This window comes from Gorilla gorilla, chromosome 21 (genome assembly GCF_029281585.2).
Source record: "Gorilla gorilla gorilla isolate KB3781 chromosome 21, NHGRI_mGorGor1-v2.1_pri, whole genome shotgun sequence".
Lineage (NCBI taxonomy): Eukaryota > Metazoa > Chordata > Mammalia > Primates > Hominidae > Gorilla > Gorilla gorilla.
This window is the reverse complement of record NC_073245.2, coordinates 44,588,811-44,614,694: the sequence shown is the minus strand read 5'-3', so window position 1 is coordinate 44,614,694 and position 25,884 is coordinate 44,588,811. Positions and strand designations below refer to the sequence as shown.

General features: G+C 44.2%; 1 protein-coding gene and 1 long non-coding RNA gene across 12 annotated transcripts in view; one reads left to right on the top strand and one right to left on the bottom strand.

The window, feature by feature from the left end:
- The window catches only part of LOC109024366 (uncharacterized), a 29,590-nt gene extending 11,216 nt beyond the window's left edge, over positions 1-18,374 (top strand). Inside the window, exons 2-3 of the long non-coding RNA XR_002003870.2 lie at positions 16,178-16,399; positions 18,155-18,374. This is a non-coding gene — a long non-coding RNA (uncharacterized lncRNA). The remainder of the gene's footprint in view (positions 1-16,177; positions 16,400-18,154) is intronic.
- ASXL1 (ASXL transcriptional regulator 1) overlaps positions 1-23,595 on the bottom strand; it is an 80,897-nt gene extending 57,302 nt beyond the window's left edge. For 2 of the 11 annotated variants that reach the window (XM_063702095.1, XM_063702098.1), the window contains exons 1-3: positions 22,939-23,576; positions 15,243-15,325; positions 12,584-12,692 (exon numbers count right to left, since the gene is read on the bottom strand). In XM_063702095.1, coding sequence (XP_063558165.1) covers positions 12,584-12,692; positions 15,243-15,325; positions 22,939-22,995 — 249 coding nt within the window. In that variant the 5' untranslated portion in view covers positions 22,996-23,576. Of the gene's footprint in view, positions 1-8,643; positions 9,541-9,829; positions 9,923-12,583; positions 12,693-15,242; positions 15,326-20,956; positions 22,813-22,938 lie in introns of those variants that run through there. The other 9 variants (XM_031004722.3, XM_055373299.2, XM_055373302.2 and 6 more) reach the window with 8 other exon arrangements.
- Between the last annotated feature and the right edge of the window lie 2,289 nt (positions 23,596-25,884).

Genomic DNA, 25,884 nt, shown 5'->3' with positions numbered 1-25,884 from the left:
CGTCTCTACTAAAAATATAAAAAATTAGCTGGGCGTGGTAGCGGGCGCCTGTAGTCCCAGCTACTCGGGAGGCTGAGGCAGGAGAATGGCATGAACCCGGGAGGCGGAGCTTGCAGTGAGCCGAGATCCCGTCACTGCACTCCAGCCTGGGCGACACAGCGAGACTCCGTCTCAAAAAAAAAAAAAAAAAGATTTTGGTAAGAGGCTGGACCAGTGGCTCACACCTATAATCTCAGCATTTTGGGAGGCTGAGGCAGGTGGATCACTTGAGCCCAGGAGTTTGACACCATTCTGGGCAACACAGTAAGACCTCATCTCTACAAATAAAAAAATTGGCCAGGCATGGTGACACACACCTGTGGTCCCAGCTTCTCAGGAGGCTGAGGTGGGAGGATCATTTGAGTCCAAGAAGTCAAGGCTGCAGTGAGCCGTGATGGCACCACTGCACTCAGCCTAGATAACAGAGGGAAATCTTGTCTCAAAAAAAAGGACTTTGGTAATGTTCTCTTCTACTACTTCTACTACCGAAGCCAGCTTTTTTGGTTGCATGCAGCCAATATTTATTAGCACCTATTATGTGCAAGAAGTTACCGCAGAATTTTCCAGGTAAACGAGCTAGCAAATGCAAGGGCCCTAAAGTATACCCAAGATTGGGGTGTTTGAGAAATAGGTTGAAGGCCAGAATGGCTGAAACACAATGAATAATGACCAGTTAGAATGTGCTAGGAGAACCATTCGAGAAGTAGGCAAAGGCCAAGCAGAAAAGTGACATGATGTGACTTGCATTTTTCAAAAGGACCACTTTGCTTGCTACACACCTATGAAAAGTCAAAAATGCCTTTCAAATGATAAGCTCCATGATTTTATTGTATCTAAATCTAAGCTTACTCCAGTCATTCTTTTCTTGGTATTTAATGGTAAGTAAATCATTTGGGTTTTTTTTGTTTCTTTGTTCGTTGAGACAGGGTCTCAATTAGTCGCCCAGGATAGAGTCTAGTGGCTTGATGTCAGCTGCAGCCTCAACCTCCTGGGCTCAAGCAATCCTCTCACGTCAGCTTCCCCAGTACCTCCAACTACAGATGCAGGCTACCACACCTGGCTAATTTTGTTTATTTCTTGTAGAGACAACGTTTCACTATGTTGCCCAGACTGGTCTCGAATTCCAGGGCTCAAGCAATTCTCCCACCTTAGGCTCTCAAAGTACTGGGATTACAGGCGTAAGACACCACACCCGGCAATAAGGCATTTGCAAATTGCTATTAAATGTGGAATTGTACGCAAAAATTTTAATTGTAATTATTTAACATTGTAAAAATGCAGTAATTATCTCACTCTCTTCCTCCACTGCTTTTTCCTTTATTTGTAAACTATGGATTTAAATGGAAGATACTTTAAATGTAGTTATCTATTTCTTTTTTTTATGGGAGGGACGGAGTCTCCTTCTCGTCGCCCAGGCTACAGTGCAGTTGCGCAATAGGCTCATTGCAATCTCCGCCTCCTGGGTTCAAGGGATTCTCCTGCCTCAGCCTCCCAAGTGGCTGGGATTACAGGCAACTGCCACCACGCCCAGCTAATTTTTGTATTTTTAGAAGAGATGGAGTTTCACTGTGTTGGCCAGGCTGGTCTTGAACTCCTGACCTCAGGTGATCTGCCCGCCTCAGCCTCCCAAAGTGCTGGGATTACAGGGGTGAGCCACCATGCCCAGCCATCCATTTCTTTTATTAAGTTTTTTTATACTTTTAAAAAATATTCTAAACAAGAAAAGGGTTCAACTGAACTTAACTGAAAAAAGACCCTGATGCTGAACCATATATCATCACATGAAGTATAATAAAGTACAAATAGCCATAAGTGACATCTTTTTATTTTTTTCTTTTTTTGAGACGCAGTCTTGCTCTGTCGCCCAGGCTGGAGTGCAATGGCACGATCTCGGCTCACTGCAACCTCTGCCTCCCAGGTTCAAGTGATTCTCCTGCCTCAGCCTCCCTAGTAGCTGGGATTACAGGCGCCCGCCTATAATCCCAGCTAATTTTCATATTTTTAGTAGAGACGGGGTTTCACCAGGTTGGCCAGGCTGGTCTCAAACTCCTGACCTCAAGTGATCCACACGCCTCGGCCTCCCAAAGTGCTGGGATTACAGGTGTGACCCACCATGCCTGGCCGTGACATCTTATGTAACAACAAAAGTGAATAATGTTGGCTGGACACAGTGGCTCACACCTGTAATCCCAGCACTTTGGGAGGCCAAGGCAGGTGGATCACATGAGGTCAGGAGTTCAAAGTCAGCCTGACCAACATGGCAAAACTCCATCTCTACTAAAAAATAATAATAATAATAATACATAAATAAATTAGTTGGGCGTGGTGGTCTGCACCTGTAATCCCAGCTACCTGGGAGGCTAAGGCAGGAGAACTGCTTGAACCTAGAAGGTGGAGGTTGCAATGAGCTGAGACTACACCACTGCTCTCCAGCCTGGGTGATAGACGGAGACTCTGTCTCACAAAAAAAAAAAAAAAAAAGACTGAAGCTATACCTGACAGTGAGTGCTGGAATCACCATTTATGAACCCAATTTATTTATTTGTGTGTGTGTGTATGTGTGTGTGTGTGTGTGTGTGTGTGTGTGTGTGAGAGAGAGACAGAGTCTCACTCTGTCTCTGGGTTCAAGTGATTCTCCTGCCTCAGCCTCCCGAGTAGCTGGGACTACAGGCGTTCATCACCACACCTGGCTAGTTTTTTTTTTTTTTATTTTTAATAGAGACAGGGCTTCGCCGTGTTAGCCAGGCTGGTCTCGAACTCCTGACCTCAAGTGATCCGCCCGCCTCCACCTCCCAAAGTGCTGGGATTACAGGCATGAGCCACCGAGCCTGGCCTATTTAACTATATTTAGTTGAGGGTTTTTTGTTGTTTTTTTTTTTTGAGACAGGGTAAGCATGAGCCACCATGCCCGGCCTGGACCCTATTGAAACTCAGCAAAGACACAACAACCATTTTATAAAAGCATAGTATTTCAGCATGAAAGTCCTAAGAATGTACAACACTACAAGGGAGTTCACAGTGATCTTATGACAACAGGAAATCCCAAGTGTAAAAAAACAATACAAATCCTACCTCTAACCGGGCAATAATCAACACTGACAGATGACTTTAGGAAAAGCTTAAGAAAAAAGAATTCAAATCAAGAACTCAAAGTAGAGATAATTTTCACCTATCCCACCACTGAGGACTAGCTCCAAGCACTGATGCAAGCATCTGTATATAAACTGTCAAATGTACAGGCTGAGCATCCCTAATCCAAAACTCCAAGGAGCTCCACAATCTGAAACCTTTGGAGTGCCAACCTGACGCCAAAAATGGAAATTTCTACACCTGACCTCACGTGATGGGTTGCCATCAAAACACAGTCAAAGGCTGGGTATGGTGGTTCACGCCTATAATCCTAGCACTTTGGGAGGTCAAGGTGGGCAGATGGCTTGAGCCCAGGAGGTCAAGACCAGGCTGGGCAACATGGCAAAGCCCCATCTCTATTAAAAAAAAAAAAAAAAAAACACACACACACACACAAAAATTACTCAGCCACAGTGGCACGCACCTGTAGTCCCAACTACTTGGGAGGCTAAAGTGGGAGGATCGTTTGAGCCCAGGAAGCTAAGGTTGCAGTGAGCTGTGATCATGCCACTGCACTCCAGCCTGGGCGACAGAGTGAGACTCTGTCTCCAAAACACACACACACACACAGAGTCAAAACTTTATTTTGGGGCCAGGTGCGGTGGTTCACACCTGTAATCCCAGGACTTTGGGAGGCTGAGGCAGGCAGATCACTTCAGGTCAGGGGTTTGAGACCAGCCTGGCCAACATGGTGAAACCCCATCTCTACTAAAAATACAAAAATTTGCCGGGCATGGTGCCTCATGTCTGTAATCCCAGCTACTCAGGAGGCTGAGGTAAGAGAATTGCTTGGACCTGGGAGGCGGAGGTTGCAGTGAGCCAAGACCATGCCATTGCACTCCAGCCTGGGCGACAGAGTGAGACTCCGTCTCAAAAAAAAAGAAAACAAACAACTTTGTTTCATGCATGTAAGATAAACATGACACACAAATGAATTCTGTGTTTAGACTTGGGCCCCATCCTCAAGGTACCTTACTACGTATGTGGTAAATATTCCAAGATGCTAAAAATTCTCAAATCCAAAACACTTCATGTCTCAAGCATTTCAGATAAAGGATACTCAACCTGTACCATCACATTACCCAGAAAAACTTTTATCAAAGAAGAAACCCTTTGTCATGCCCAAAAAATCTCCAGCAAATCAGTAAACCTGACAATCATAGGTAAGTCCACACGAATATTTCCAGAACCAAAAAATAAAATAAAAAATTGCAATTATTTTCAAATAGTAAAACCACATAGATAAAATATAATTCTGGCCAGGCACGTGGCTCACGCCTGTAATCCCAGCACTTTGAGAGGCTAAGGTGGGCGGATCACCTGACGTCAGGTGATATAATATACATAGATATATTATAGATATCTATATTATATATAATAGATATATTAATATAATAATATCTATTATATATAATATAGATATCTATATAACATTATATATAATAGACATATTATATCTGTTGTATATCACCTGACCTCAGGTGATCCACCTACCTTAGCCTCCCAAAGTGCTGGGATTACAGGCGTGAGCCACGTGCCTGGCCAGAATTATATTTTATCTACGTGGTTTTACTATTTGAAAATAATTGCAATTTTTTATTTTTATTTTATATATATAAAATATATAATATATAATTATATATTATATATCATGATATATATATTTATATATTATATAATATATAAAATACATTATATATATCATGATAGATATATTTATATATTATATAATATATAAAATACATTATATATATCATGATAGATATATAATATATAATATACAAAATTCTGACCCTAATGTCCCACCAGATGAGATTTCCAAGTACGGAGGAGAAAAAACTTAACAAGTCATTCTGCACATAAGCTTATCCTTAACACATAAGGGAGAACAGGCAAAGAAAATGCCAAAAGATTTCAAAGGTGTCACTACTACCTTTAAAAGGAAAACAGAGAAATGTGAGTTAAATAACTGGTGTCAGCTGGGATTACTGGCTCACGCCTGTAATCCCAACACTTTGGGGGGCTGCGGTGGGTGGATCACCTGAGGTAAGGAGTTCAAGACCAGCCTGGCCAACATGGTAAAACCCCGTCTCTGCTAAAAATACAAAAAATTAGTCGGGTGTGGTGGCTCACGCATATAATCCCAGCTACTCAAGAGGCTGAGGCAGGAGGATCACTTCAACCCGGGAGGCAGAGGTTACAGTGAGCCGAGATTGCACCACTGCACTCCAGCCTGGGTGATACAGTGAGACTCCGTCTCAAAGATAACACAACACAACACAAAATAAAAATAAAATAAAATAAAATAAAATAACTGGTGTCTTCCTGTCCATTATCATAGGCAAGACACTCACCAAACTAGCCCTTGGTCGACCACTATGCAAAACTTCCCACCACTTTCATCCTTTGCTGCAGAATCCTTTGGACATCCTGGAACAGTAGACATGACTACTGTCTGGCATTACTACATTAGTACTGGCAGTAAAACATAAGGGATTCCGGAAATAACCAAGATTTCTACATTTTTATTAGTCCTTAAAAAATGTACTTAATTGCCAGGCCTGGTGGCTCACACCTATAATCCCAGCACTTTGGGAGGCTGAGGTGGGAGGATTGCTTTGAGTCCAGGAGTTCAAGACCAGCCTGGGCAACATGACAAAACCCCATCTCTACTAAAAATACAAAAATTAGCTAGGCGTGGTGTCACGCACCTCTAATTCCAGTTATTTAGGAAGCTGAGGCACAAGACTGCTTGAGCACAGGAGGCAGAGGTTGCAGTAAGCCGTGATCATGCCACTGCACTCCAGCCTGGGCAACGGAGCCAGGCCCTGTCTCAAAAAAAACAAACAAACAAAAAAAAAACAACTACTTACTTCTATACAACAACTAGTCTGGATTGTTCAAAAATATCATGATTGGATACAGGATTTTAGGCCACAAAGAATAATTTTGAAATGAGAGAAAAATTTGAATATGGACTATGTATTATATACAACCATATCAATGTTAAGTTTCTTGAGTGTGATAGCGGCATTGTGGTTATATAGGAAAATATCTTTGTTCTTTTTTTCTTTTTTTTTTTTTTTTGAGACCAAGTCTTGCTCTGTCACCCAGGCTACAGTGCAGTGGTGCCATCTCGGCTCACTGCAGCCTCTGCCTCCTGGGTTCAAGTGATTCTCCAGCCTCAGCCTCCCGAGTAGCTGGGATTACAGGTGCACGCCACCATGCCCAGCTAATTTTTTGTATTTTTAGTAGTAACGGGGTTTTGCCGCGAACTCCTGACCTAAGGTGATCCGCCCGACTCAGCCTCCCAAAGTGCTGGGATTACAGGCGTGAGCCACTGCGCCGGGCTATGTCTTTGTTCTTAAGACATACTATCTAAAGTGCTCAGAGGTGGCTGGGCACGGTGGCTCATGCCCGTAATCCCAGCACTTTGGGAGGCCAAGGCAGGCCTTGAGGTCAGGAGTTCGAGACCAGCCTGACCAACATGGCAAAACACTGACCAGATATGTCCCCTCGACCTTGGCCTCCATAACTGTAAGAAATAAATTACTTTTCTTTATAAATTACTCACTTTTGGATATTCTAAGTAATGGAAAATGGACTAAGACACTATGGTACTGCTTCAATTTTTCTATAGGTTTGAAATTTTTCAAAATAAATAAACGTAAAGTAAAAAATATATATATATGTATTTAACACCACCTTGGATTAGGGTGTTTATCGGACAGACCTGAGTTCTCAAGTGACCAAGATGGTAATCAGCTGGTTCAGATCTTTGATATCCTTTCTCATCCATTCCTGAGTAACAATAAACTAAACGCCTGCACAACTTCTGGGAGAAGTGTGGTGTTGATGAGGCATATAACAAGAGACTAGTTAGTAATCACACATTCATGGCTGGAAATCTGGAATTCTTAAAACAGCCTTCAAAAAGAATAAGGGGCCGGGCACCGTGGCTCACACCTGTAATCCCAGCACTTCGGGAGGCTGAAGCAGAGGATTGCTTGAGGCCAGGAGTTTGAGACTAGCCTGAGGAACAAAATGAGACCGCCTCCATCTCTATAAAAAAAAATTTTTTTAATTAGGTGCAGTGGTGCATGCCTGTGGTCCCAGCTACTGGGGAGGCTGACAGGAAGATTCCTTGAGCCCAGGAGCTCAAGGTTGTAGTGAGCTATGATGGTGCCACTGCACCATCTAGCTTTAGGCCACAGAGCGAGACCCTGTATCTAAAAATAAAAAACTGGGTGAGCACAGTGGCTCATGCCTATAATCCCAGCACTTTGGGAAGCCAAGATGGGAGGATTGCTTGAGCTCAGGAATTCAAGACTAGTGAATTCCCACCTCAACAAAAACTACAAAAATTAGCTGGGTGTGGTGGCATGCGCCTGTAGTCCCAGCTACTAGGGAAGCTGGAAGGATTGCTTGAGCCCAGGAAGTCAAGGGTGCAGTGAGCCATGATTGTACCACTGAACTCCAGCCTGGATGACAAAGCGAGACTCTGTCTCAAAAAATAAATAAATACACACATATATATACACATATATAAGACATGTCTATATATAACACCATGGCAAGTGGTTCAAAATATATTAACTGAATCAAAGAAGCAATGATGAATTTTTTTCAAATATTAATTATTTAGGTTACAGGTATCTGAATTTTTTTTTCTTTTTCTTAAGAGTCTCTGTCACCCAGGCTAGAGTGCAGTGGTGCGATCTTGGCTCACTGCAACCTCTGCCTCCCGGGTTCAAGCAATTCTCCAGCCTCAGCCTCCCCAAGTACCTGGAATTACAGGCACCCACCACCATGCCCAGCTAATTTTCGCATTTTCAGTAGAGACAGGGTTTCACCATGTTGGCCAGGCTGGTCTCGAACTCCTGACCTCAAGTGATCCACCCGCCTCAACCTCCCAAAGTGCTGGGATTACAGGCATGAGCCATCGCAGCTGGCCACAGGTAGAATTTTATGGATTACTTTCATTTTCTCTGTTGCATTTACGTATATTGCTTTTATAATAGGTCAAAAAAATTAAGGCACACACATAATTAACCAAGCTAAAATTTACCAAACCCAGAGGGAAGCATCCTTCATTCTGGCTCTGAGATATGAGCTAGATGCCAGATGCAAATCTAGGGACAGTTTCATCAAAACTGTTTTTGAGATGGAGCTTCACTCTTGTTGCCCAGGCTGGAGTGCAACGGCACAATCTCGGCTCACTGCAACCTCCATCTCCCGGGTTAAAGTGATTCTCCTGCCTCAGCCTCTTGAGTAGCTAGGATTACAGGCGTGCACACCCACGCCCGGCTAATTTTTGTATTTTTCGTAGAGACGGGGTTTCGCCATGTTGGCCAGGCTGGTCTTGAACTCCTGACCTCAAGTGATCCACCCACCTCGGCCTCCCAAATTGCTGGGATTACAGGCGTGAGCCACTGCGCCCAGCCCATCAAAATTATGAACAAGGACAGACGAGGTGGCTCATGCATGTAATCCCAACACTTTGGGAGGCTGAGGTGGGTGGATCGCTTGAGTCCAAAAGTTCAAGACCAGCCTGGGCAACAAAGCGAGACTGTCTCTACCAAAAAAAAAAAAAAGAAAAAGAAAATCATAAACAGTATTTATCATCAAATGTCAAAAGAATAATGAAGGCTGGGCGCGGTGGTTCACACCTGTAATCCCAGCACTTTGGGAGGCCGAGGCAGACGGATCACGAGGTCAAGAGTTCAAGACAAGCCTGGCCAACATAGTAAAACCCCATCTCTACTAAAAATACAAAAATTGGCCAGGCATGGTGGTGCACGCCTGTAGTCCTAGCTACTCGGGAGGCTGAGACAGGAGAATCACTTCAGCCTGGGAGGTGGAGGTTGCAGTGAGCCAAGATCACACCACTGCACTCCAGCGTGGGTTACAGAGCAAGACTCTGTCTCAGAAAAAAAAAAAAAAAAGAATAACGAAGTACAAAAATGTAGCCATTATTCACTAAATTCATTCATTAAATATATATTTATTGAAGGCAACTATGTACCTAGTACTGTGGGTAATTAATAAAATAGACTTTGCTCTCAAGGAGTTTACAGTCTAACTAAAGGAACCAACCAAGCAAACCATTAATCCATTAAAAGAGCACAACGAATATCAGAGAAGTGATGCCTATGGATGTAAAAGGCCAATGAACAAGATACTATGAAGGATAAGCAACATAAAGCCAAAGGCAGTTAAGATGAGGTACTGAGCAAATATTCAATTAGCACGTCTCAGACACAAGCTGTAGACTAACAGACCACTCCCAAGCTTACAGCAGGTTCATACAATGGTGTTTATTCAAAGATATATTAAAATTAAGATGAAGGGGCCTGGCGCAGTGGCTCACACCTGTAAAATTAAGATGAAGAAATATAATTCAGTTCACACATAAAGCACGTACTATGCCAAGAATTCTGCCCAGAGCCAAACTACAAACACAAATAAAACTCAGTTCCTGCCCTTAAGGTACTCATAGAAAAAAGTAATTATCCTTCCTTTTAAAAACAGAATATACCATTAACAGGCATATTTGTAATACACATATATGTATTAAATAATTATAACTATATATAATTACAGCATATGTAACAATACGCTATATATGAGATAATAGAGGGCCAGGTATGGTTGCTCACACCTGTAATCCCAGTGCTTTGTGAAGCTGTGGTGGGAAGATCACTTGAGGCCAGGAGTTTGAGACCAGTTTAACCAACATAGCAAGACTTCATCTCTAGGAAAAAATTTAAAAATTAGCTGGGGTGATGGTGTACGCTACTCGGGAGGCTGAGGTGGGACTACTGCTTGAGCCCAGGAGTTCAAGGCTATGGTGAGCTATTATTATACTACTGCACTCCAGCTGTGGACAACAGTGTGAGACCCTGTTTCTAAAAATATAAATTAATATTAAATTAAAAAATAATAGGCCAGGTGCAGTGTGGCCCACGTCTGTAATCCTGGCAGTTTGGGAGGTCAAAGCCAGTGGATCGCTTGACCCCAGGAGCTCGAGACCAGCCTGGGCAACATGGCAAAACTCCTTCTCCACAAAAAATACAAAAAATTAGCCAGGCATAGTGGTATGCGCCTGAAGTCCTAGCTACTCAGAAGGCTGAGGTGGGAGGATCACTTGAGCCTAGTAGGTCATGGCTGCAGTGAGCTGTGACTATGCTACTGCACTCCAGCCCAGGTGACAGAACAAGACCCTATCTCAAAAAATAGATAATATTAATAGAAAAATGCCATTAACAGGCAATTAAGAATGATAAACCTCAGATCATCATAAAGGCTATCATTTATTAAGGACTGACTCAATGCCAGGGATGCACATTCCACCAAAAAGAAGGGTTAAATCCCTCCCAGGTTACAAAGCTAGGTTTTTGTTTTGAGACAGGGTCTTGCTATGTGGCCCAGGCTGGAGAGCAGTGGTGTGATCACAGCTCACTGCAGCCTCCATCTCCAAGCTACCCTCCTGCTTCAGCCTCCTGAGTAGCTAAGACTATAAGCACACACACCACCATGCAAGGCTTTTTTTTTTTTTTTTTTTTTTTAAATAGAGACAAGGTCTCGTACTCCTGAGTTTAAGCAATCCTCCCGCCTTAGCCTTCCAAAGTGCTGGGATTACAGGCATGAGCCACCACACCCGACCACAAAGCTAGGTTTTGGGCTCAGTGGCTCTGTCTCTTCCAAGGCTCGATTACAAGAAAAGCATACAAAACTGAAAGGAAAAAGACCAAACTATTGGATATAAAAACAATATAGAAAACAGCACAGACATCTGACCCCAAGATAAACTTTATTTATATATAAAGACCAAGTTTTATGGCTTCATGTTATATAGTTGGTATTTGTTCAGGTATTTATTTTGAATACAGTCCATCAAGAAAACAAAACTTAAAGGAAAAAGTTTGTACTGACTGCTAAAATTTATAACACACTATGGAAGAACGAAAGGGTCAGCATCAAATTTTCAGTTTCTCCAATGTCGACAAGTCATCTTATGTCTAAATCAGGGGTCGACAAAGTACAGCCCCAAATCAAATCTGGCCTGCAGCCTGTTTTCGTAAGTAAAACAAACATTTGTAAATAAATTAATTTTTTTTTTTTGGAACACAGCCATGCCCATTCATTTGGGTATGGCTGCTTTCCTACTACAATGGCAGACCTGAGTGGTTAAGACAAAGACAGTAGGATCCACAAAACAAAAAAACATTGATTTTCTGGTCCTTTACAGAAAAACTTTGCAGACCCCCGGTCTAAATGATTACCATATATATCACAAATGGCGGAAAAATAATTAGCCTGTTCATTTCGGCCCTATTTAAGCTTTATTATGAACTCTACCTGATTTAAGTACTCTTACTTTATAATTACTGTCACTTAATTTCCACAAATATGTTCACATTTCAGTTATTTTCCATAGAGTAGGTCTTACATTAGCTGACCAGTAATTTATACTTCATATCATTACTACAACAAAATCCTAATTAAGGCACATCTGTGGCCAGGTGCAGTGGCTCACGCCTGTAATCCCAGCACTTTGGGAGGCTAAGGCGGACGGATCACGAGGTCAGGAGTTCAAGACGAGCCTGGCCAACATGGTGAAACCCCGTCTCTACTAAAAATACAAAAATTACCTGGGCGTGGTAGTGCACTCCTAGCTACTCAGGAGGCTGAGGCAGAAGAATTGCTTGAACCTGGGAGGTGGAGGTTGCAATGAGCTGAGATCGCACCACTGCACTCCAGCCTGGGCAACAGAGTGAGACTCCATCTCAGAATAAAAAAAAAAAAAAAAAAAAAAAAGGCACATCTGCAATTATCCCCATAGTTATGCTTCAGTTTTGTACAATCTACAAAGATATAGACAAGAAAAGATGAACACACAGACAAGAGCTGCTATGACTAAATAATTTCTAATATCTGATTCATATTAGAACACCTCAAAGTGCCATTTAGAACCAACAGCATCTGGCCAGGTGCGGTGGCTCATGCCTGTAATCCCAGCACTTTGGGAGGCCGAGGCAGGTGGATCACCTGAGGTCAGGATTTCGAAACCAGCCTGGCCAACATGGTGAAACCCCGTCTCTATTAAAAAAAATAAAAAAATTAGCCGGGCGTGGTGGCATGTGCCTGTAGTCCCAGCTACTTGGGAGGTTGAGGTGGGAGAATTACTTGAACATGGGAGGCAGAGGTTGCAGTGGGCCGAGATCTCGCCCCATTGCACTCCAGCCTGGGTGACACAGCAAGACTATGTCTAAAAAAAAGAACAACATCAGTGTCACCTGACTGCATATGAGAAATGCAAATTCATGGCCCCTATTCCAGACCTACCAGGTGATTTTTATGCACATTAAAAGTCCAAGAATCACTGCGCCAAAAGAGAGTTCATATCACTTACCTTGAGTGTGAAAAGGCTGATTCGGCCAGGCAGTTTATAAAACAACCCCTCTCCTCCTCTTGAATTGGAATGTAGCATAGCATTGAGGCATGCGAGAGGGGAAGTCCCACTGTAAAACCACAAAAGAATGGATGAGGGTTATACAATCCATCTGCCTACTTAAAGACCTAATCCCTCCAACTCATTCTTAAATGAGAAGAAGCTAAGCAAGAAATACAGAAGAAAAAATCTCATGACAATTTCACTGTGAAAATAGTAAAAGAATAACCAAATGAAATTCACATAAATCACACTCAGAGAACTCTGGAATAAACATTATGTGATACCCGAAATCCATAACTAACACTTCTTCAGTGCTTTTTGACAATATAAATCAAATTTCCAAGAAATTTAGAAAAACCTCACAATTTTTTCAAGTTATATTTTAATAAGTTAATAAATTAAATTTTAGTAAAATTTTACTATTAAAAGTTTCCTAGCCTCTATATTTCAATCTACATACCATACTCAAAAACTGCCATAGAATATTATGACAAAGAATCACAGAATCAATGGTGCTGTGCCAATAAAACAAGCAGAACTTTTTTTCCAGTTTCTAGTAAGTACACAAAAAGAACAGTATTTCATTTGTTTTTTTCTCTGCTGGAAGTGGGGAGATTTAGTTTTATTCTGTATCTACCCAGGAACAATTATTTAAACCTAAATGCAAAAAGTAAGTCAAGTGGATTTAGTTCTCAGTAATGCTTAAACATTAAACTGAAACAATGGCATACTAAGTTGTTCCATGGTCCCTGCCACAACAGCAGGTTACAAAACGTGACAATTCAGTGCGAAGGATGCTACTTACTGAATCTTTAAATAGAAAAGCTACCAAAAATATCAACAAATGACCATTATTAATATTAACTGAGTTTGGCACTAGCATATCAGTGCTAGGAGTCACCTGTGCACCCTCTCTTCCCTCTCCCCAGCATGTTAAAAAATACATAAATAGCTTAAGTAAGCCTCTTCGCATTTTTCAGCACTAGAAGCCCTAATTTATGCAGTGTTAAAAATAAATTCTGAGTCTAAAAAAACCATTAAAAAACTATTACTTATTTTGCCTTGGAACACACTGGATGCTAAAAAATTTTTCACCAAGAACCAATCTCTAAAAGAAACCCTATGCAAAATCTGGAGTATCAAGTGGGTGTGCTAGCATCTCTGCTACAAGGGGAACAGCATGCTGGCACAGCTCTTCAGTGACTCCTACATATTATACCTCTGTCTACAAATTACAGAGCTGCTCACTCATCATGAGCCATCATGACTGCTTCATAATTCCTCTAAGAACAAGAAGCAGAAACAAGTTAAGGTTCTCAATTCCATATGTCCCAAAGGGACTCATTTACCTTCTATAGGCAAAGTGGTCCAACAGCAGTGCAGACAGCAGCATGATGGGAAATAGCCCATAAAAACAAAAATAAAGCACAATTATAACACTACACAGTGGATAAGTACAAGTCAAATAAATGTGATGTAGACAATCTTATCTTCCCTCCCCACAAAACATCAACTTGAGAATGTTTGAACTGACAACTGGAAAGTGAAGGCCTTTTGACCCTAAAAGGTCAATTAAAGCAGCTAAGTTTGACTAGCAAAAACATGAAGTTTGCTCTGAGTCCCAGGCAAGGACTGTGTAGTGCTCTCCTCTTTCCTCATTTAAGTACTTTTTTTTGTTTTTTGTTTTGTTTTGTTTTTTGAGATGCAGTCTTATTCTGTTGTCCAGGCTGAAGTGCAGTGGTGCAATCTCGGCTCACTGCAACCTCCGTCTCCTGAGTTCAAGCGATTCTCCAGCCTCCGCCTCCCAAGCTGGAACTGCAGGCTACAGGCACGCGTCACCATGCCGGCTAATCTTTGTATTGTTAGTAGAGACGGGGTTTTGCCATGTTGGCCAGGCTGGTCTCGAACTCCTGACCTAAGTGATCTGCCTGCCTTGGCCTCCCAAAGTGCTGGGATTACAGGCGTGGGCCACTACAGCCAGCTTTTTTTTTTTTTTTTTTTTTTAAAGTTTGAAGTTAGGATGAGGAAAAAGAAAGATTAAAGATAGTCCTGGCTTTCAAGCCAGCAATTCTATGTTTCTAACTTGTTACTTCTCCAGGAAAACTACACCATAAATTTGGAAAATAAAGGTCACCTCAAAATTTAGTAAATTCATATCATATATGACTGCAATTAGTAGGGGGAAAAAAGTCAGTGGTTTTTTATGTTGATGAGACCACTGTTCTTTTATTCTAAAAGAAAGAACTTCAGTGATACGGCATAGAGAAAAGGGTAGCGTTAGGCACAATAGAGGCTATCAGGTCTGAAACTTCCGAAACAGCACAAGACAAAATGTGCCCTGACTCCTTACACAAAAAACAAGCTCTATGCCAAGATTTAAGGAAGAACAAGGAGATGGGGAAAGCCACTGCACCTCTAAATGAAAACAAATGGATGTTCACCCACTGCCACCCTCCACTCAGACAACACACAATTTGGGAAATGGATAGTTCCATCTCACTACCAGACACAGAAGCACGAATACATACACAGGTGTACTTACTCGTATCACTACACAACTACAGAAAGACACATATCCTATGAAACCTTCATGTTAAGCAACAAGAACAATACAAACCTCATTTCCTTTAGTCCTTCTGCCTCTATGACCTGCAGAATCTGTTTTGGTGTCATCGGAGCATCCGAGTAGTTTTCTAATACCTGAAGAAATATAAACGTCCTAATTTCAGTGTGCAATTTCCATTTATATCCATCCGTCCATATATCATGGGCTAAAGTTATGCTATGAGGTACCGCTGGTGACAACTTAGTTTTTCCACAGTTAAAATTATTTCAGAAATCAAATTACACACATATCTAGTTACTGAAAAGTTACTGCAATTAACTGAAATGTTCTAATTCTCAATTCTAAGGAGGCATATCTTCTCAGCATACATGGTATAGTATGCGAGACCTTAGCAACACTGGTTACTGTTTAGCTTGATGCTGTTAATACTGCTAAACCACAGAATATATAGCGCTGCACAAGAAATGTATGAGACAGAAATGTATTCACATTTTCTTTCCCAAGGAAGTTTGATTAGTACATATGTATATGTATATATATATATATATATATATATATACACACACACACACTAATTTTTGTATTTTAGTAGAGACTAGAGCTAGTCTCGAACTCCTGACCTCAGGTGATCTGCCCGCCTCAGCCTCCTAAAGTGCTGGGATTATAGAAGTGAGCCACCACACCCGGCAAAGTACTCATATTTTTAAACGGTGCTTTTTGCCACTGTGTTGTTAATTTGTGGTGTTAACTGCCACAGTACATTCTGCCATTTGGCACATGATGCTATGATTCTGCATGACTGGTGCAATGAGAAACAGAATATCCCATTTATGTTAGCATCACCTATAACCAAGTCATGGCAGTATCGCAGTATTTTCTTAGTGTGCAACTGCAGCTCTCTTGCTTTAAGAGTTGTTTTAGATATGTTATTCTTCTAAAGGAAGAAAAAAGCTGTCAATATCTTTGTACTTTGTCTACCTGTGCAGCTACTCAGGGTACTCCAAATCAAGCTAACATCTTACAGTCCATTTAACTACCATAACCAAGTACTGCTGTCACAAGCAAAACATAAAGAAGTCTGATAGGATGCTGCTGTCTACAGCCACACCACCCTGAATGTGCCCGATCTCGTCTGATAGGTCTGCTGCGGAAGGTACTCTCTATGGAAGAACATAAGACCTCAGCACCAAAGTCAAGGTTTGGAGAAGGTACTAAAATAAAACCCCTATTTCCCATGGTCCTATTCTTTGCTTCTCTTTTCAGATTTTCCATTCTCCGTGGGTAACATTATCATCTCAGTTTCAGCTACTACCTAAATTCTGATAACTACCTAATCTCTACCTCTAGCTCTGACCTCTCCCCCAAATTTCAGATTCAAATATTCAGTTGTGTACTGACTATACCCCTTCATTATCTACTCTAATTCAGCTCTACTCTTAATTCATCTAATTGGCAACTCTAATTCACCTCTTCTCCAGACCCACTCTTCTTCCTGTATTCCCTACCTTGATTGACAGCCTGTATAATCACCTAATTCAGAAACGCAGGTGTCATCTTTCTCACTCATCTGTCCGCCAAGTCCCAAAACCAGTCTCTTACCTGACCCAACGCAACAGCCTCTTAATATTTATCCCTCTATCCAGTCCTGCTTTCCTCAAATCCATTGACTCTGTTGTCATCCTTCATTCAACAAACACATGGAACACGTACCTTGTGCCAGACACAATTCTAGGGATTCACAGTAAACAAGACCAAATCCCTGCTCTGGTAGAACTTACATGTTATAGCCTGAGGTCAACCCAGCAAAGCAAACCTGCCCTCATCACCTTCAGCTCTAAAATCCTTCAACAGGCCAGGCACGGTGGTGCACACCTATAGTCTCAGCTGAGACTGAGGCAGGAGGGTCACTTGCGCTCAGGAGCTCCAGGCTGTAGTGCACCATGATCGTGCCTGTGCATAGCCACTGCACTCCAGCCTGGGCAACACAGTGAAACCTCATCTCTTTAAAGAATTTAAAAAACATATATGGCTGGGTAAAGTGGGTCACATCTGTAATCCCAGCACTTTGGGAGACCAAGGTGGGCAGATTGCTTGAGCCTAGGAGTTCAAAACCAGCCTGGGCAACATGGTGAAACCCTGTCTCTACAAAAAAAAAAAATACAAAAAACTAGCTGGGCATGGTGGTGCATGCCTGTAATCCCAGCTACACAGGAGGCTGAGGTGGGAGAATCATCTGAGCCCAGGAAGTGGAAGTTGCAGTGAGCTGTGATGGCACCACTGCACTTCAGCCAGGGTGACAGAGTGAGACCCTGTCTCAAAAAATAGTAATAATAATAATAGAAAGCAAATAAAATCCTTCAACAGCTCCTTAATCACATACTGCAAAAGCTGAAGCTTTCAAAGTCCACTGGCCCACCGGTAAAGAACAGGATCTAGAGTTAGATTCAAATTTTTACATTCTAAACTGGGGCAATTACAACCCAACCTGAACCTAGGTTCTCTTTTGAAGGATACTGATGTCTTCCTCTCAGAGTTGTTGGACAGATTAGAGACAATGTAAGTAATGCCTACAATGTCTGGCACAGAGTAGGTGCTCACTGGCCTGGCATATGGAACCCTCACAATCTGGTCTCTGCCTCTCTACCCATCCACAGTGACACTCTACAAACTTTATGTTCCAATAATTTGTAGATATACCTAATTCCCACACTTTGCAAATACACACACTCCCTCTCACCCTTTCTCTCTCTCTCCCACTCTGACTCTTTCTCTCCTGCTATGTGTTGTCACCAGCTCCTGCTTATGCCCTCTGTGATTGGCCTAACTCCTAGTTACCCTTCAAGATTCAGCTCAGAAAGCACCTTCCTCCAGGAAGCCTTCCCTGATCTCTGCCAGGCAGAGGTAAATGTCTCTTTTCAATGTTCCCATTGTTTCATAACACATACAATTATCTTCCAAACCAGGACAGTTGAGAGTGAAAGGAGAAACTATTTATGACTGGACAAGAGGCAGCAACTGGGATATCTGTTTATGATTTATACAACTATGATAACACGTATCATGACTGTAGTAAAATTCTGTTCCTGCATCTGGACCTTCTTCATCCCCAGAAGACCGTAAGCCCTGAGGGGCAAACCTTATCCACCTCTGTATTCCAAGAACCTAAGTGCCAGGATGGGCAGTACTGACTTGAACAAACCTACAATAAACCCTGGAACAAGCTACTAATGTTCACTGCCACAGATATCATTTCTTTGATACTAATTAAATGAAAGCTGAGCTGGCCAATTTTTATATCTTTTTTTTTTAAGAAGCATGACTCAAACAGTAACTACCAATTATTTAAACAGCAATCAGAAATAGCCTGAGAATTTAAGACAGGGGAAACAGAATCTCTAAAGGGAAGTTACATCAAAAGATACAAAGTATTCACTTTTATTAAAACTGTTTATGCCTCCAGCTCTTGGTATAAGAACAAGTCAGCAGTGTTCTATTCCTAGTCTCTTTCTAGACTACATTTTTTTTTTTAAGTATCTCTTCTCTTACTTCAAAGGGGAAAAAAATGTTTGATGTAAGAACTGGTCAGTCATGAATCAAAGTAAAAGATAAAGCACACAACAAAGAGTTTCTCGAAGCCAGGGAGAATCCATTTAGCGTCTTCGATTTAAAGGGAAATCCCCTTGGCTATTTCTCCCAAACAAACTGTTCATAACAAGTTGGAGGATTTATATCCACTCAGCCACATAAGGTCTACTTCCTACATCTAGAAAAGACAATACTACAAAATGTGTGAAAGAAAGACTATTTTTCAAAAGCATAATTAACATCTGCAAAAATCAATCTCCTGGGGTACACTATACTGAAATTCTTAAGAAGAATCTTCTTTCCTCTACGAAAGGTTTTGTTGTTGTTGTTGTTGTTTTGTTTGTTTGTTTTTGAGACGGAGTCTTGCTCTGTCGCCCAGGCTGGATGGAGTGCAGTAGCTCGATCTCGGCTCACTGCAAGCTCCGCCTCCCGCGTTCACACCATTCTCCTGCCTCAGCCTCCCGAGTAGCTGGGACTACAGGCACTCGCCACCACGCCTGGCTAATTTTTTGTATTTTTAGTAGAGATGGGGTTTCACCGTGTTAGCCAGGATGGTCTCGATCTCCTGACCTCGTGATCCGCCCGCCTCGGCCTCCCAAAGTGCTGGGATTACAGGCGTGAGCCACCGCGCCCAGCCTACAAAAACAATTTTTAAAAGGATTCCCAGTAACACTCTAGTCACCAATCTGAGTGGGGTGAGGAGCAATCTGAAAGCACTTCCCATGGAAGTGCATACAATTGCCATTGCAAGCACTCCAAATTCACCTGCCCAAAGAGAAGTGTTCAGGTGTTCTAATCAACTGTCCTACGTTCCCTCCTAGTCAAGTTTCTCTCAGTCCAGTGTACGCTCTCACAAATTCTCCAGCACAGTGTTACAGCAACTTTTTTTAAACATTAAGAGGACTGGTTTTTTCTTTTGTTTTGTTTTTGAGACGGAGTCTCACTGTCGCCGCTGGAGTGCAGTGGCGCGATCTGGGTTCACTGCAACCTCCACCTCCCGAGTTCAAGTGATTCTCCTGCCTCAGCCTCCCGAGTAGCTGAGGTTACAGGCATGCACCATCACCATGCCTGGCTAATTTTTGTATTTTTAGTAGAGACGGAGTTTCACCATGTTGGCCAGGCTGGTCTCGAACTTCTGACCTCAGGTGATCCGTCTGCCTCGGCCTCCCAAAGAGCTGGGATTACAGGCATGAGCCACCGCGCCTGGCCTAGGACTCTTAAAAAGTTCCCCTTCACCTACCATCCAGTCCCATTCAAAGAAATGGAAAATTCTAAAACAAAAAACACACACAAGATACTCAAATTGCCTATCACATTCTCAACAAGTCCTTTTTTCTTTTTTTCTTTTTTTTTTTTTTTTTTGAGACGAGTCTTGCTCTGTCACCCAGGCTGGAGTGCAGTGGCATGGCCTTGGCTCTCTGCAACCTCCACCTCCCGAGTTCAAGTGATTCTCCTGTCTCAGCCCCCTCAGTAGCTGGGATTACAGGCGTGCACCACCACACCCGGCTAATTTTTGTATTTTTAGTAGAGACTGGGTTTTACCATGTTGGCCAAGCTGGTCTAGAACTCCTGACCCTGTGATCCACCCACCTCGGCGTCCCAAAGTGCTGGGATTACAGGTGTGAGCCACAGCCCCCAGCCTCATTATTTTTTTAGAGTCAGGGTCTCCCTCTATCACCCAGGCTGGAGTACAATCAATCATTGGGCACTGCAGCCTCCAACTCCTCAGCCTAAGCTATCCTCAGCCTCCTGAGTAGCTAGGACCACAGGTGTGTACCACCATGCCCAGCTCATTTTGTTGCTGTTGTTGTAGAGACCGGGTCTATGTTGCCCAGGCTCATCTCGAATTCCTAGCCTCAAGTGATTATTCCACCTCAGCCTCCCAAAGTCTCGCAAATCCTTTTTCACATGTATAACAGCACCACAAAGTAATTCCTACTCATAGGCTGGGCGCGGTGGCTCACGCCTGTAATCCCAGCACTTTGGGAGGCCAAGGTGCGTGGATAACCTAAGGTCACGAGTTCGAGACCAGCCTGACCAACATGGAAAAACCCCATCTTTACTAAAAATAAAAAATTAGCCGGGTGTGGTGGCAAACAAACGAAAAACAAACAAAGTAATTCCTATTCATATTACTATTTTTAATGAAGAGCCTTAGAAGAAAAAGAGGAATAACTTACCCTGATAACCTGGCTTGAAGTTGAGTCAATGATAAAACAGAAATAGCAACCTCGATGTTGAAGTTCAGACCACAGTAAATTCGAGAATCTAAAGAGACTTAACAGTGGACCCCAAATTCCTAAAGTCAACTAGTAAGAGCCAACAGAACTTTGAGACAAACAGATTTCATAATTCTGTCAAGACATAAATAACACAAGACTTAAAGGTACTTTCACCTACCTCTAACAAGTAAAACTCTGGCAAGCAAATTTCCTTGGGTGCCCAGGGTCATAAACACCCGCATAACAGGAACGCCAAGGAGAATGTCAATGAACACACAAAACTCATCGTCGAGGAGGAGAACGAGAGCTCTCTCCCACTCCCCATCAGGCCTATATTTGTTTCCAGGTGAAGAACCGTTAGAGAAATCTTGAAATTTCTACAAGATCCTGAAAACTAGCCCAAGCTTCCAATTTTGACTGAATCAGAAAAAAAATATTTCGGAACCTCAAAATCTTCAAACTTCACATGTCAGGCCAAAATAAACTGAAGCACAAAACTTCGGCATACAAACAATTGCTATTTTTGTTCCCTGGGCAACAAATGACTAGGGAAGAGGATAGCAAGCACCAATGAAAATTCTGTAGGCCAAATTCCTTCAGTTTTTATAAATCCGTAACTTTTACAGACTTCGAGAAAGAAAAAGGTGTACTTCAGGTTTGTGTCAACCCCCCCATACAATCTTTTTTTTTTTTTTTGCACAACACCTTTGAAGCAGAAAACTCATTTCAAAATAAGAGAGAAAATTAAGTCTGAGCTTCACTCATCATTAAAACTGAATTACAACCATTACATATAAACTACAGTGTCAAGAGACACTTATGCTATCCGCACCACAACCTCGCTGTGTGACAGATCTTAGGAACTGACATCTTAGTATAACCTGTTACTACTGGTATCAGCAGATAATTACCCGAATATGTCTCAAAGTGTCTGAGCTTTGTGGGAGTAATCCAAAAGGAAGCTATTTCACCTGCAAGTCCTCTGACGCTCTGAACACAAAATTCACAACCCCCATCAGTTGAACGAGACGGCTTCAAACACTCAAATTACGCTCTCCCTTGCTAAATCCTCAGTGAACAACGTCTCCCAACAGAGACACTTTGTCTTTGTCCAATATACATTCTTTGCAAAGTGGATTCAGTTCTCCTCAAAATACCAATTTCCAGTCCAGCTTCTGAAGGCAAGCACCCCAGTCAGCCTTTCTCAAAGTGGGGTCCGTGAGCCACTGTGTTTGAATCACCTGGGAAGCTGCTGAAAGCGCAGATTCCCAGGCTCTATCCCAGACCCTGAGGCTCAGCAGGTCTTACGAAGGGCCCTAGGAGGAGCGTTCCTAACCGCCTCCCAGGTGTCGCCCACAGGACACTAAAGTTAGAGAACCGCTGCTCAGGGTTCAAGCTGGGAGTAAGCACTTGCTTCCCTCCACGCACCTGGTTTAGATTGGGAAAGCTCAACATGCCATTGGCGTCCTTGAATGTGGGGTCGCTTTTCCACCCCCGGAGTCAAAGGCACCACCCCATTACCCACCAGGAAGCGAGGGAGGAGCTTCCGACCCTTCCCGGAAACCCAACTCCCCCTGGTGAATGAACGAAGCTGCCCCAGACCCCCAGACGCTGCCAAATAGTGGGGGAGGGGAGACGGGACCCCGCTGCCCAGAGTGGGAGGAGCCGGCCTGCCAGCTCGCCCCTCCGCAGGAATTTAGCTGCGCGGGGCGGGGGGGCGGGGAGGGGGGCGCGAGGGCGAGCGGAAAAAGGCGCCACATCCCATCCCGGCGGAGCGCTCCCCACCCCTCGCCTTGCGGGGCTGTCCCGTTCTTAAAGGAAGATGGCCCCGCCCCCTCCCGCGGTGGGCAGGGCCTCGCCCCTCCTCCCAGTGGGGGGGTGCGCGGCGAGCCCCCCCCACCCCGGGCCCCACGGAGCCCCCCCTCGGCTGCCCGCCTCACCAGGCGCGCGGCCTCGGCCCACGTGCGCTCCTTCTTCTTCTTCTGTTTGTCCTTCATCCTTCTCCCCGGCGGCGGCGGCGGCGGCAGCTCCACGCGGGACCTCCGGGCTGGGCGGGCTGGGGCGGTGGCGCGGGGCTGGGGCGGCGGCGGCGGTGGGGGGGGCGCGTGGCAGCGGCGGCGCGCGAGGTCTCGGGTGCGGCCGGGGAGAAGGGGCGGGCACGCGGGGACCGGCTGGCGCGAGAGCGGCGGTGGGGGAGGGGCGGCGGCGGCTCCACGCGCCCGCGCTGCGTCAGTCGCCCACGGCGGCAGCGGCGGCTGCCCCGCGATCGCTAAGGAATGCGGCGGCTCCGCATAACCACGGGGTCAGAGGTCACGGCTCCGGCCTCCGCTTTCCCGCTCTGCTGAGGGACTGAGACAGGACCGACGGCGGGGCGGGAGGGCGAGACGCGGCTTTCCCTTCGGCGCCCGGGTGCGTGCGTGTCTGCCGTGGGTGTGTGTGAGTGTGTGTGAAGAGTGAGGAGGGGGAGTGTGGGGTTTTTTTTTTTTGAACAAAAACAAACCGAAAGGGCGCCTGGGAGTCGTAGTCCCAACGGCCTCTCTGGCCTCCCCCGCTCCGGAAGAATATGGCCGCGTCAAGCGCGTGGACCACACTTCCCGGCGTGCCCGGCGGCCCCCTTCCGCTCTCCCTCTCGCGTCCTCCGCCTAGCACCGACCTCAGCTAGGAACGGGGACGGGTCGCTGTTCGGGGAAGGGGCTGCGTGGAGTCTCGCGAGGTGCGAGAACTGGCTGGGGGCCTGCGGGATTCTGGGAGGCGATGCTGGGAAGGGGCGGTGGCTGGGCTCGCCCGGCCACCCTTAACCCCTTCGGTGCTTTTTGCTTCAGGACCTCCGGGCGGGTGCGGGTGGGGAGTGAGGATGGGGAGCTCGACTCGCAGTTACCACTTCGTGCTTCTCCTCGCCTAAACGGTTCTCACCTACACTTCTCGTAGGGGACGAGAGGCAGGACTTTCCCTTTTGGTCACCTCTAAATGACTCACTGCCACATAATAATGAGACAAAAAGACCCTCATACCAGTAAAACGGTTATTCCACGGCTGATGGACTTAGACGGTTCCTCATTTCTTCCTGTGCTTTCAGGCCGCTGTGTATTTGCAGAGCCTGCACCAGCAGCCTAGAGCGTTCTTAGGAACTTGGTGATATGTTGACGGGTCGTGTAAAGAACTTGGACTCTGGGGCCATACTGACCAGAATGCACCTGAGGGCGTTTTTAGAGGCAGTACCCTGGAGAGAATTCAGGCCCTGGAGTCCAGCGGACCTAGACTGGAATCTTGGCTGAGTCACTCCCTGGCTGTCCACTCAACCTCTCTGAGCCTCAGTTTTCTGATCTGCATTTGTCTTGTATTTCATGGCATTATTGGAATTAAAATTAACATACAATCCTTGACAGATTGGAAGAGGATGTGAAGGGAGATCTTGACATTATCAGGTCCGTATGATTTGGCGCCTGGCATAGAGCAAATGTTTAATAAATGGTAGCTGTTATTACCAGCTGAGAAACAATAGGCAATATACTTAGCCTCTCTGAGCCTTAGTTTTAGAACCTGAAATGAAATTCCGAGCGCCCAGCACATAGGTTTTCTGTAACTATAGGTTCAGTCGTTGTCCAGAAACATTTCTAGAGTCCGTCCGGAGTTGGATTGATGCCAGCTCTTAAAAACTATGAAGGCAGGATCAGTGGCCACATTTAAACGGTTTCCCTGGGTGAGGAAACACACTCTCCACTCCCTAATGTTAACACGTAGCGAGAGCCAGTATTGATAGGAGACCATTATGGTGTAGCCCAAACTCTAACGCCAAGGGGTTCAGTGTTCTCTGCTTCTAATACTGGTCACAGAAAACTTGTGAGTCCGGTAAGCAAAATCCTACAAAGGGAAAAGACTGTAAGTTAGAATAAGACACCTCTTAAAATCTCTCTAGCTTTACCCTGAGAGAAAGGAGGAACTACCGTCCCTCAAAAAACTGTTTGACTTGATTTTTTACAAAGGATTTTTAACTTTTTTTTTTTTCAATCTACGGCCGATACAGTACTCTTTGGCAAGTCATTTGGCTTCTTTCCGATGTCTTCTGAAGTAGCTTTACTGCCCTCTGACCTACAGGGAATAACTGAAATTTACATGTTTAATACAGGTACTGTGGTAGACAGAATAATGTCTTCCCCCCTTGCCCAAAACTGTCCAAGCCCTAGTCCCTGGAACCTGTGAATATGTTGCTTTTTTATTTATTTATTTATTTTTTGAGACAGAGTCTCGCTGTGTTACCCAGGCTGGAGTGCAGTGGCGTGATCTTGGCTAACTGCAACCTCCGCCTCCCGGGTTCATGTGATCCTCCTGCCTCAGCCTCCCAAGTAGCTGAGATTACAGGCATGCGCTACCATGCCCAGCTAATTTTTGTATCTTTAGTAGTGACTGGGTTTCTCCATGTTGGCCAGGCTGGTCTTGAACTCCTGACCTCAGGTGATCCACCCATCTCGGCCTCCCAAAGTGCTGGGATTACCAGCCAGCATTCTTTGGCAAAAGATATTTTGCCAATGGAAAAAAAGCCCTTAAAATGACATGATTCCATATTATATGGGTGAGCCCAGTGTAATCACATGAACCCTTAAAAGCAGAAAAGGGAGGCAAAAGATGTTTTGGAGAGATGAGGCAGAGGAATTAAATTCAAAGTATGACAGGAATTCAACCCACTGTTACTGGCTTTGAAAGTGGCCACAAGCCAGGGAATCCAGGCAGCCTCCAAAAGCTCAGAGGAAGTCCTGCCAAGAGCCAGCAAGGAAATGGGGACTTCAGTCCTACAACCTCACAGAGCTGAATTCTGACAAGCTGAATCAACTTGAGAACAGATTATACCCCCTCCCCAACTCTCTAGAAAGGAATATAGACACCTTGAT